The following is a 13,808-nucleotide window of genomic DNA, read 5'->3' as shown; positions in this document are numbered from 1 at the left end:
TATTTTAGTGTCCTGAAGAAGGCTTAAATATAGCCGAAACGTCGACTAACCAATAAACTGTTTTTTTTTAAAAACTGACCCCATTCCCAAACAAATTACCTTCAATACTACAATAAAGTATAAGTCTCGAGGATCATTTTGCGCTTTTGAACGTTCCGAAAGCTGTGGTAGGAGCTGATATATGAATTTTTAAAGTTGGCAACTTTTAGCCATTTTTGGACATTAAATCGCCCCTAGCTCGAAAATGAAGTGTTCTACGAAAAAATGTCTAGAGACAAAAAGTGTTTATTTTTGCCCAATTTACCTCAGAAAATTGTTTGCAGAGCGTTTTTTTGCAATATTTTTATTTTGCAACTTTTTTGTTAATAACAAATTACCTGCCACTCGGACACAAAGATGTTACTTAGGTTTTTTGTTCGCAATAACTCAATGCATCGATTACAAAAGGTTTCATCCTGGCCTCTCCTCGTGGTCGGTGACCTTGATTTTCTAAGCATCTTTTTAGGGGTGGACCGTTCGTCTATATCTTCACTTTTTGTTTCTTCACACTTTTATGCATTCCAAACCGATTACTTAACAACAAAATTGATTTATTTGATAAAGTGCATTTTTACAGTTACTTAAATTATTTAAACATATCTTAGAGCATCCATGCAAAGAAATAATAAGAAGCCGTCATCTTTTTTAATATTGTGTATTGTCAAATTATTGAAGCTTATTTTCTAAAAAGATCAAATTTTAATAATGGCTTATGCATATTCAAAAGCTGAAATGACCAATATGGTTTACATTTATAGCCTTGCGGATGGAAATGGTACTGAGGCTAGGCGAATTTATATGGAAAGGTTTCCAAATCATCCAACACTAAATCCAAGATTATGTTCAGAAATGTTTTCCAACGTCTTTAAGTATTAGAAGATCGCTGCAAATTTTTATGTGAATCATAAATTAGTTTGATCTGCTCTGAAGCATAAAGTTATACCGGTATCACATATAAAGGGCTCGAGCCTTACTGCCGCAAGAATATCCTGCTCGTCAACAATTAGGAAGTTTCCTTAGACAGAAAATGTTGTAGAGTTCCATGTCACTTAGTACTCTATTCGTTAACTTGATGAAAGTGGAAAAAATGAAGCAATATCTCCAAAAATGACGGAAATATTTAATTTCTTATTTTCCCAAAGCTTGCGCGTTGCCCGAATATTGTGTGATGTCATATGTCAGGAAGGCTGAGCGAGCACCGCAGACGATCACTTGTATTAACCAGAGATAAGTGCATTAGTAGGTACACTTGACCGGCTTTGTTTGCTCATGCTTATTGTTGTAACGGCTATTTATTTTATTGCATTTGTGGAAAATGGAGAAAGATTATGTTCGTGGCGATTCTAACAATCTCCCTAAAGTTGACATTGAGATGATGAAACTTTTTGGCACTCAAAGGACCCCGTACAAACCGTATGGGTTTGAATTCCCGGTCGATTCGTCTGAATTTTTAATATGTTGTATTTAACACCCTCCCGATCAAAAGTGTTCGTAGGCCCAAAATCCGGAAATGAACAATTTTCGAAATATCGAGGACACAAAGTCTCAAATAATGGAATATTTCCATGAACCTAAACATGAAAACGAGCACTTTTGAAAATTATTATGATCCATTCTTGTATTATTTATCGGGTTTGGATCAATTTGAGTATTCATAATATGTATCTGGAATGGAAATCAGTACTACCTACACGATTTTTTTCTTTTCATAAATTTCACTTTTCATCACTTTCATTTCCTATCCCTAAAATAGGGGTAGAAAAACTAAAAAACATTTATATCTCAGGTTGTTATGAGATTATCCACCTGTTATTTTTTTTCATGAATCGTACGGCTAAGTTACGATCCGTAACACCATTCAAAAAAATCCTTCAAGAGATTTCCCATATATCCATCGATGGAGTTCGTGGTGGGACACCCTGTGTAACAAATAACCCTTATTTTTGGCCACAGAATACGTCGCTGGATTTTTTACCTCTATTTAAGAAACCCCTGTATAATAGAAATTTACTCAATATTTTCTTTACGTTAAAGTACGGTTGAATTCAATATTAGGTAGATTCATTAATTAATTATAAAGAAGTTAACAGTTAAATGTCTGCAAGGATTTTAACTGTTTAGGAGAATAATTCTTATTCATGTTGGTACAGTGAGACATCATAAGACATGACAGCTTCTGAATTTAAAAAAAATTTACTGTATTTTGTTATTTCAAGTTAAAAAAAACTTTTTAACCCTATAATTATTTTTTTGTTGAGTCAAATTATATGTATAAGAAATATAAATTTAATTTAATTTAGTTAAAATTCAATTTTAATTTTAATATAAAATGTAAATTACCATGGTATGACCTCTTCTAGAATAGTAAGCAATCGTTTAGGTTCTGGCAAAGCCATTTCTTTGAGACTCGACAATTGCAGATATAGTATCCCCATACACTGAGTATTTGCTATTTTCTCTATTTCGGTTATTTCATGATGGTACCTTATGCACATTGTTCTAAATTTTTCAAGATCTAAAAGAAAATGAATTAGAGATGCAAATAAATGTCATCTTTTTGTATTACCTCTCTCGTTCTTTACTTGTTCTTCGGCTACTTCGAGGTCTTCAGCATAGAATTTTTGTATGTCTTCGAATCTGTGTATGAATTTAGAAGCGGCTTTATAATTTATTTCCAAGTATTCAATGAGTTTAGCTTTTTCTGCAACTAAATCTTCGTCGTGCGTCAAGTAGAACTCCAGTGTAGGCCCCCATCCACAAATTCTGTCCTCCACTTTCTTGTTAATTATGGGACTAAATCGAGCACACATTATTTTTTAAATAAGTCAAATATGTAACACCTCCATTACTCACGTGGTAAAAGGGGCATAATACGGGTCTGCGACAAGTGATTTGATCGCTTTGGAATGATCTTCCCATAACTTAAACATGTGGTTAAACATGTAACTAGCAACTTCGAACGAAGGATCCAGTTTTAATTCTTCAGGTTCCAGTACAACATGTATGGTAAACATTGGCAACTGAAATTTATGGAAATATAAATGACGTCTTTGGAATGTAGTCCAACCAAATTACACTTGAAGAAAAAAATTGTTACCTAGACTTTTATGAGTGGAAATGGTAAAAGGGCTTATAATAAACATAAAAAAAATGCGTGAGCAGGGGTGGCGGAGGGTTGATTTGGGGCTTGAAAAGTTATGAAAAATTGTATCATTGGGATTTCTGGCGAAAGTTGATGCCAAACAAAAAAGTAGGTATCCGGTACAAAAGTTGTAGATCATGCAAAAATCTACAACTTTTGTAGAGGTCACTTTTTAACATAACCTCAAAATTTCCGAGAAAAATGCGAAAAACAGTTTTTTTCTGATTTTTTGTTTTTTTATTTCTCATTTCCTTAAAAATAATTTAATTTTAACGAAACTTGGTAAAAGCATAACTTTCTGTGTCTTAAATAACCACAAATTTTTTCGGCCTGAAACACTTTTTTTTTTTTCAAATAAAATAAGAGTTCTGCCGGTAATCATTTTTTTCGTTTTGACATACACTTTTTGGCGAAATAAAAAAATCTGTAAACACATTTCAAAAACATGCTCAAAAATGCAAATAAATTATAAAATGACTTGCAACAATTAATTTTTCAGTAATTGTTGATAATTTGTTTAAATTAAAAAACATTCAAAACTGATTACACCATTCATTTCTACGAAAAAAAAACTCTCATTGTTTGACCCAAAACTTTATTTTTGTACAGTATTGCTATAAACATCTTAAGTCGAATTGCAAATGCACAAGTGATAAATTATCTCTGGATAATTTGATATTTCTGCAATACAAAGTATTAACTGCAAAGTCTACTGTTGACGCTAAATCCGGAAACCTGAAATTTTGCAAAATCGTTTTTTTTTCTGGCTTCATTTGAAAACGAATTTTAAAATAAATTGCATATTTACATTGCCAATATTTTCTACTACCTCTATCACTACTACTATAACTACCACTATCTAATGGCGTCAACATTTTTACAATCCGACGTTTCGTCTTCGAGGGGCCATCATCAGATTATTTTTTTAAATATGGCGCTGCTATTTTTATGACAAAATCTAAAGCCATTTTTAATTCTGAATTAGATGATATTACTATTGTAATAGTAAAAAGATTTTTAGCTATCATTTTAAATTTTTCCTGAGTACGGCCCTGAACGCTTTCAAAATATCTATTGGAGGATGTCATAACAGTATAAAAGTTAATACAGCACAAAATATTCAACAATTTTTTTTAATCAATATTTAAAAAATTGTACTAATTAAAAAAATTAATACGAATTAAAATATTTCATATATTTTATTATTTCTAATTAGTATTGCTAATGATAGTAAAAAAAATTGTTGGATATTTTGTGCGGTATGGACTTTTATATTGTTATGAAAAATTTTAAATGATAGCTAAAACAAGCTAAAAACTTTTTAAGCGATTACAACAGTAATATCTTCTAATTGAGAATTAAAAATGACTAGATTTTGTCATAAAAATAGCAACGACGTATTTAAAAAAAATTAACTCGATAATGACCCCTCAAAGACAAAACGTCGGACTGTAAAAATGTTGACGCCATTGTATAGAGCGAAAAAAGCGGCATTGTAAATATGTAATTTATTTTAAAATTCGTTTTCAAATAAGCCCAGAAAAAAATTAAACAATTTTGCAAAATTTCGTGTTTTTCCGGATATATCCGGAACTACCCGGAATTTTAAAACTTTCTAAACGGCATATTGTTAGGTATAAAAAATCTACTTTTTTCTAATGCTATCTTAGCCTTATCTTGGACACACTGTATTTCTATGAATTCATCAAAAAAAAAATAAGTACACTAATCGATCCTACACAAAAAAATATTGTTTATTTTATTTATTCACTATTCGACTTATGTTTATAGCAATACTTTACAAAAATAAAGTTTTGGGTCAAACAATGAGACACTTTTTTTGTATTTTTTTTTCTGTAGAATTTAATGGTGTACTTAATCAGTTTTTGAATGTTTTTTAATTTAAACGAATTATCGACAATTACTGGAAAATTCATTGTTGCGTCATTTTTTAATTCTTTTGCATTTTTGAGCATGTTTTTGAATAGATTTTTTTATTTCGCCAAAAAGTATATATCAAAACGAAAAAAATGATCACCGGCAGAACTCTGTACGATGATTTTTCTAATAGAATTTTTATTTGAAAAAAAAATATTCCAGGCCGAAAAAAATTAATATCTCAGAAACTTCTTGATTTTTTTATCTATAAAATTTGTGGTTATTTAAAACACAGAAAGATATATTTTCACCAAGTTTCGTTAAAATTAAACTATTTTTGCGGAAATGAGAAATAAAAAACGAAAAATCAGAAAAAAAGCAGTTTTTCGTATTTTTCTCGGAAATTTTGAGGTTATGTTAAGAAGTAACCTCTACAAAAGTTGTAGATTTTTGCATGGTCTACAACTTGTGTATTGGATACTTTTTTGATTGACCTCAGCTTTCGCCAAAAATCCCAATGATACAATTTTTCATAACTTTCCAACTTCCCAAATCAACCCCCCGCCACCCCTGATCACGCATTTATTTTTTTTTAAGTTTATTATATATTATAAGCCCCTTTACCATTTCCAGTTATAAAAGTCCAGGTAACAATTTTCTTTTTTTCCCTCTAAATGAGTTATTTCGATCGGTCTAATGAGAATATCGTTTAATAAAATATTGGTCTTATTATACCTGTGGCGCGTTTTCAGGACGCGGTTTATTCAATTCCTCCTCGTCATCTCCATCCAGTTTAGGCAGATAGAGAGTATGCTGCTCAAATACCTCATTTATTTCACTTATCGTATTGGTTATCAGCTTGTGCAACATATTTATTGTCATGTAGTCTACCAGCATAATAAAGCTAAAAAAAAAGTTAAAGAATTCAGCATTCTTGTATATTTCTTACAAGTATGGCGCAAACCTGGCCAAACGCTGGCAAAATTTCTTTTTGCTTGCCTGCTCTATGTAGGACGGTTTCTGTTTCTTTTTCTTATCTGAAAAATACTCATTTTTTATCCTTTTTTATTAGTTTTAGGAATTTTATTTTACCTTTAGTATCTGTTACAATCCTTTCATCCAAAACAAAATTTTTGGCAAGTAATGATCCGTGGCAAGCGTTAGAAACGAGTTCTCTGGCAATTTCATGGTATTCAGTAATTTTTTGTTTAACAAATTCTAATTTTTCCATCTAGAAAGTAGATCAGTGAATAAATTGTAGATATTAGTCCACATTTTATAAATTTAGTTGTAAAAGGTTTTGTCTTAGAATAAAATGAGGGAAGACTATTTTCTTATTAATTTGATTAGGAATTAAATGCACTGATCGAACATTCAAATCAAACTAAGTAGTGCCAACATTTTGAATATAGCATTTGTAAACAGGGTGTCCCACCTCGAATTTATTAAACTAAATTTGACAATTAAAAACCTGTGACAGTTGTCATGTTACCTGTCACGGCCAACCTAAAATGTGCGAAACAAATGGAAACATCATTTTAAGAAAAGGGAAATGTTTTTTCGTAAATAAAATGAAAACCACTGAGTTTAAGTTTAGGGAGACTTTAACAAAGTTACACTTAATTTTAGTGCAAAATGGGAATACGTTAAAGAAATTAGGGGTTTCCATTTAAAAATTTCGAGTTTTCCACATTTTCTGAACCTCATTTTCAATAAAAAAAAATTGTCCACCCTGTACAAAAACTGGAAAATTTTCATGTCAAATTCGATAAATTAGGTCTTCCTCTAAAAAATGTCCAATGTTCACAAAAAAATAAACCTATGTTTGAGGGAAAATTAAATTTTGCTGACAGTCTGCATCTGTCAATTTTTGCTTAAAAATCAAAATATCTCGGAAACTGTCAATCCTAAGTATGGAGTGTGCTATATGTTTTCAGCTTAAAAATAGATGCTCTTTTCAAAAATGCAATAATATATAGGGGGTTCCATTTAATATAAGAAAATTGGAATCGACTTCCAGTATAACCGGAAGTACGATGACCTTGAAAATATTTTAGCTTGGTAGGCCCCACAGTCCGTATCACTCTATCACAATTTCAAAAAAATCCTTCGAACGGTTTCCCAGATATCCATCGATAGAATTCGTGGTGGCACACCCTGTACAGTGGCGGAATAAAGCCTTCACCACCACCGTGCCACGTCATGCGTCAGACAATCACAGTCAGTCAGTGTTATTGTTTATAACCGTCAACCATCTTTGCCAATTTAACACAAAACTTCCTTGCGAGAAACTTAAAGTCAAATATTATTTAGAAAAATGGGAAATCTTTGAAAATGGATTGAAACTGCAAAAAAACATCAACCATGAACGTCAAATGGCCTTTGACCAAGAAAAAAAGAAGTGGTGTGATATTTTGAGTCGCCTGTCAAATGTTATTCATTTCCTGGCACGCCAAAATCTTCTTAAAGGGCATAGCCATCAAACAACAGAGGGAATAGAGGGAATTCCTTAGAATTAGTTAATCTATTGTGGAAATATGACCCAGTGCCAAAATAGGCCAGTCATTATAGCTTTTTTTCGGGAAAAAATACTATTAGAAGTTTTTTTGCGGAATATTGTTCAGAAACGTGTTACAAACAAAATATCAAAAAATCAACTCCAGACTAGTTGGGAAACTTTGTTAAAATAATGGTCAAAGTTATGGAAAAGTGGTTTTGTGACTCGTGTAAAGAAACTGTTATCCATAGGGAAAAAGGTTTATACAAAAAAGGTAGAAAAACTGTAAAATAAGACAAGTCCGATTAAATTCCGATAATTTGTTTATGTGCAAGAGCTTAAAAATGGTCGAAAATGGTCGTTTTTTTCAGTTGTTAATAACACAGGTCAACATTTGATCTAAGCGGGAACACCGTAATCGGTTAGGCTACTGGGGGTCTTTGGGGTCGCTGATTACGATGAGAGGGTCACTTAACCTCTATCACGTTAGGTTCAAGGTCATTTGAAGGTAAAATGCAGAAAAAGCCATGAAAAAATCTGAAAAAAATCATGGATATGTTTTTGAGGTAGGACAATCCGAATCTGAGGTCAGCTAAGCTCCACAAGGTCAAGGTCATTTGAAGGTCAAATGCAGAAAAAGCCATGAAAAAATCTGAAAAAATCATGGATATGTTTTTGAGGTCGGACAATCCGAATCTGAGGTCAGCTAAGCTCCACAAGGTCAGGTTCAAGGTCATTTGAAGGTCAAATGCAGAAAAAGCCATGAAAAAATCTGAAAAAAATCATGGATATGTTTTTGAGGTCGGACAATCCGAATTTGAGGTCAGCTAAGCTCCACAAGGTCAAGGTCATTTGAAGGTCAAATGCAGAAAAAAGCCATGGAAGTCTGAAAAAATCATGGATATGTTTTTGAGGTCGGAGAATCCAAATCTGAGGTCAGCTAAGCTCCACAAGGTCAAGGTCATTTGAAGGTCAAATGCAGAAAAAGCCATGGAAAAGTCTGAAAAAAATCATGGATATGTTGTTGAGGTCGGAGAATCCAAATCAGTTAAGCTCCACAAGGTCAAGGTCAAGGTATTTGAAGGTCAAGTTCAAAAGAAAATTTTTAACCGATAACATTTTTTAGTTGTTATTCATGTTTTTTATATAAACCCTTACTTCTTACTTGTGTCTATATATTTGCATATATAAGCAACTGTTCTACAAGATTTATACTCATTTCACGCACTTTCTCTCGAAATGTGGAACTCACTCATATATCACAGATAAGTAACAAAACTACCTAAAGTACTTTCGCTTGAATCATCGCGCTCATTCAGTTACATATCACTGATCCGACAATAATACCGTAAAATCAGTATATCGAAGAACATTTTCTGCGGGTTATATGTGGCTACCGTTCTATCTCGTATGAGGTTACATGCTTACTAGCAGAAGAGGCATCTATATAGCTACTAGTAAAAGAAATAACAAACAATTTCCGTTGAAAACAACCAAACTATCAAAATGGATATATCCTAGGAAAAGAAGAAAAGACCAAGACCATGAATCTATGGCAAATAGGATGAGATGCCATGACCTTGAACCTGACGTGATGGAGGTTAACTGACCCTCTCATCGTAATCAGCGACCCCAAAAACCCCTAGTAGCCTATACCGATTACGGTTTTCCCGCTTAGATCAAATGTGTAATTAATGCAATTTTCATCGCACACTTGTAATTCAGGATTTTTGAAGGTCTTTGCACCCTTAATAAGTGGTAAAAATTTCAGCCCCAAAGCTTCATTAGTTTGGTGTTTGTTGTCCAAGAAGATGCTGTTTTCAATTGATTTTTCCCAAGCTCAAAGGCGTTGTTCAAAGAGTTTCGATCATTAGTTGTTTTTGTACCTAAATAGTTCTATTGACATGCATTCACTGACTATTTAATTTTTCAAATTTAATTTGTTTAAAATGACTGAAAAAATGTTAATATTTATAAAATTGTTAAGATAGGTATTATTATAAAATGAAATAGTAACGTCTATAGTTTAGTTAGTACTATTTTTCTTCGAATTTAAAACAAATCGTTGTTTTAAGTTGATTAGAAGCCGAGATATTTTTTTTACAAAGGAGACTATTTCATTTTATAATAATTACCTATCTTAACAATTCAATAAATATTAACATTTTTTCAGTCATTTTTAAACAAATTAAATTGAAAAATTAAATTCTCAGTAAATGCATATGTTAATATAACTATTTAGGTACAAAAACAACTAATGATCCAAACTATAGAACGCCTTTGAGCTTGGGAAAATTGAATTGAAAATAGCATCTTCTTAGATAACTAATTCCGCCAACGCCAAACCAATGAAGCTTTTGGGTTGAAATTTTTACCACTCATTTATTAAGGGTGTAAAAAGTCTCAAAAATCCTGAATTACAAGTGTCTGCAATGAAAATTGCATTAATTATTATTAGCAATTGAAAAAACGGCCATTTTCGACCATTTTCGAGCTCTTGCGCATAAACAAATTATCGGAATTTAATCGGACTTGTCTCATTTATAGGCTTATTTAATACCTACCTTTGTTGTATAAACTTTTTTTCGCTTTGAATAATAGTTTTTTTACGCGAGTCAAAACACCACTTTTCCATAAAAATATTTTGGAATTATTTTCGATAGCACTCCAGACATGTTGATCAGATGAGTTTAGGTGATCAGATATGTTCATATTGAAGCCGATCAAATAGAAGTGAAGGAATCATTTCTAGATTTCTTGCCTACAGCTGGACATACTGCAGTCAAACTTACTGAAAATATCCTTACGCAGCTGGAAACTGATAACTTGGATATACATCTATATTGGGCTCAAGGATATAAAAACGCTGCAACCGAAGCAGGGGTTCATCAAAGAACAATCCTAAAGCGTTGTTTATACCTTGTGCTATTCATTCACTAAATCTGTGTTGAGTGCACTCTTTTGAGAGCATTAGTTCAAGTGTAACTTTTTTCGGAACAGTAGAAAGAATTTATACGTTCTTTTCATTATCCACACATCGATGGAAAATTCTAATGAAACGTGTAGGAGTATCGGTCAAAAAACTAGTAGAGACAGGATGGAGTGCTCATCACGACGCTCTTAAACCACTGAAGGATAATTTTGAGAAACTTGTATCAGCAAGCACTCGAAAATATGCGCTATTAAGAGAAGCAGCATTCACACTCTTACCAACTTTGTGTGACTATAGTTTTTTATGCTACCTTTCTTTTTGGTGTGAAGTCCTAGAAGAAGTTAACCACAAAAGTATATACAAACATCTAGGCTATCGCTGGAAAAGTGTGTCATAAAAATCAAAGCCCAGAAACTTTTCTTCAAAGCGAACGTATCAAAATAGTGGAAAGAGCTATTTTCCACGCAACTGAAAAATGTGAGAACATGGATATTTTGATCGAAAGAAGAGGAAAGAGGAGATTCCGAAAATGTATGCCAGGAGAAATGGCCCAAGACGCTGGACTAACTTTGCCAGAAGAGCTGCAGAGAGCTATAGTCCAGTTACTCAGGGTTTTTACTTCGAATTCTTTATAACTGAACCGATTGACGTGAAATTTTGACAATGTGGGGAATGCCTCAAGGAACAAAACTTATATAGTGCCGAAGTGTGCTTTTGCCCTGGGGGTGGTTCCCATCCCACCCCTTCTCGGGGGTGGATATTTCTATGCCCAAAATAACCACAGGAATCCATAGAGGAGTCAATTTTAAGTAACAAATGTTATATAAAGTTTTTTGGATAATCCAATACTTTCCCAGTAATTCGTCATTGAAAATGTTGATTTTTTACTGAAAAAGTGCTTGTTTTCGGACAGTTTTTTGCAAATAACTCTGAAACCATTGGATTTAACTAAAAAGTTGTAATGAACAAAACGAGAAGTAATAAAAAACAAATCTAATGGCATTATTTTGTTTTTCTCTAATTGCAATATAAACCGAGTTATGGATTTTTAAACATTAATATCTGTTAGTTAAAAACTAAATTAGAACCAATTAACGTTAAATAACGCCAAAAACAAATATTAGGAAAAAACTACTTCAACCTTTTTTAAAGTACTTAGAGAAACCTTTAAAATGAGCTATTTTAAAAGTCTTTAGAATCAAAATTAACGGAAATATGATCGAAATAACATTTTTTTAAGAAAAAATTAATAAACAAATCATGCCTTTGGCGACAGAATTAAATTTAAATGCAATCCGTTCACAGATTTCTTCATTTATGTTCTAAGAATATGTTCTGAGTCTTTGGCTCGCTTACAAAATATGATTTCGAAACAAAACTTAATTTTTGAAAATGTTAATTTTTCAAATTTTTGAAAAAAAATCGATTTTTACGCTGTAACCAGAGAACACTATACCAACGAGAAACGACATAATCGGCGGCTCCTTTGATGTTTTGTGGTCACGCTAGAGTCGACCGATTTGACGGAAACACAATCGTTTACACTGAGAGAAGTTACACTTTTGAATAGTTGTACATTGAACGAACTGCATCAGTATCAAACATTGTTCATATAATACAAGGATAACTGTGGTAAAATGTAGACAAATTAGGTATAATATATAAAAAAAAAATAAAACAAGATGTTTTACAACTAATATTTTTATTAAACAGATATAATATTTTTCTGCAATATTTGAAATAGTTTTTTAAAAATAAGTACCTGACAATGCCAATAACTTCTTTGGGACGATCTTCCACAAATTTTGCCTCTAGCTCTTCTTGCCCATTTCTAAGTTGAGGAAACTGTATAGGTATTCCATTTGGCAATAAGGTTATTCTCACATTCCCTTTACCAATATATTTGATTTCGAAATGGTGTTCACAAAGGCTATAATTCTTATATACATCCACAATCCTAGGCAATAAATCGAGTCTATTGCAAGTTTCTATCCACACAATAATAGCACAATAATAACCATGCATTTTATTGATTTCAAGTTAATTCAAATTGTAAATGGAAACGAAATACAATACAAATAAATCCACTATCAATTAACATTATACAACACAACTGTCCACCGCCAAAAAACTATTACTCGTTTCTTCTATTTACATTTGGCGGCTCTGACAGCCACTGACAACTGACAACAACACAACCCAATTCGCGCTTGCGCATACGAAAACTGTTAACGCAGAAATCCTTGCTGTCGCTTCTCGTTGATATAGTATTCTCTGCTGTAACTTAAAAATTAAAGGGTGTACGAAAAAAATACAAGATTAAAAAAATTTAGCTTTATTTTTGCTGAAGATTTTGCAATAATTTTTTATTTTTCTAAAATTAATATTAATCGAGATATCGCCTTTTTTGTTTAACATATGAATGAGAGAACCACCCTTTTCGAGCTCTTTAAACCCTTCAAACTTAAAAATGAAGGACTCAAAAAAGATCAACTCAACAGTTCACGTAGCCCTTACAATTCCTTGCAAAATGAGCCTTCGTGCGATTAAAAATCTTAAAAAGTAAGAATGTTATCGTCAAAAAAATAAACACGTGTATAGGTGATAATTTTAGGAAAATTTATCTCAAACAAGAATTTTAGAGCATTTAGATCTTTTTAGTATATACATATACATATACGTATTTAGTATGTGTATATTAACATATTAATATAACGGACTGGGGATAATTAAAAAAAGAAGATTAGTGGAACCAATAAAAATGCGTAGTTTGCTTGCTCCGGAAGCATTGCTGAAAATGATTTTTTGCAATTGCAAAAAAGATTGCGGAGCAAATTGTGGCTGCCGGAAGCTCAGTTTATTTTGCAATTCGATATGTGGAACATGCTCCGGCGATAAAGGCCTAAATTCTCCTCCATCATCGAAGACGACGAGCATGATTGTGAAGAGAATAGCAGTGACGACGAATAATCATTTACATAATATAATTAATTATAATGTTTTTTTGTATTTATTATTATTAAAAAGGAAAATAAAAATTTATAAAATAATCTTAATTTTGTGTGTGTGTGTGTGTGCGTGTGTGCGTCTGCGTGTCTGTGTCTGTGTCGGTGTCGGTGTCGGTGTCGGTGTCTGTGTCTGGGGTAATTTTTTAGGGTTCAGAAGTTGCAATTAATTCAAAATTATTTTATAAGAAGGGAATAAATGTTTATTTAATACGAATGCACATTTAAAATGATTCTACTCTTTCAATAATACTTCTCTATTTGATTTTCGAATTTTTGAAAGAAGGGGTATTTTTCAAGGGTTGAAAAGTTGCA

At 32.2% G+C, this 13,808-nt stretch overlaps 1 protein-coding gene across 1 annotated transcript in view; it reads right to left on the bottom strand.

Moving 5' to 3' along the window:
- LOC108909229 (dynein heavy chain 6, axonemal) overlaps positions 1-13,808 on the bottom strand; it is a 110,894-nt gene that overhangs the window by 81,912 nt on the left and 15,174 nt on the right. The window contains exons 6-11 of the mRNA XM_018713489.1: positions 6,152-6,290; positions 6,024-6,096; positions 5,795-5,963; positions 2,893-3,059; positions 2,606-2,832; positions 2,380-2,554 (exon numbers count right to left, since the gene is read on the bottom strand). Of these exons, the coding sequence (XP_018569005.1) occupies positions 2,380-2,554; positions 2,606-2,832; positions 2,893-3,059; positions 5,795-5,963; positions 6,024-6,096; positions 6,152-6,290 (950 nt within the window). The remainder of the gene's footprint in view (positions 1-2,379; positions 2,555-2,605; positions 2,833-2,892; positions 3,060-5,794; positions 5,964-6,023; positions 6,097-6,151; positions 6,291-13,808) is intronic.

The sequence above is a fragment of the Anoplophora glabripennis genome, unplaced genomic scaffold (genome assembly GCF_000390285.2).
Source record: "Anoplophora glabripennis isolate ALB-LARVAE unplaced genomic scaffold, Agla_2.0 scaffold453, whole genome shotgun sequence".
Lineage (NCBI taxonomy): Eukaryota > Metazoa > Arthropoda > Insecta > Coleoptera > Cerambycidae > Anoplophora > Anoplophora glabripennis.
This window is presented reverse-complemented; position numbering and strand designations above follow the sequence as displayed.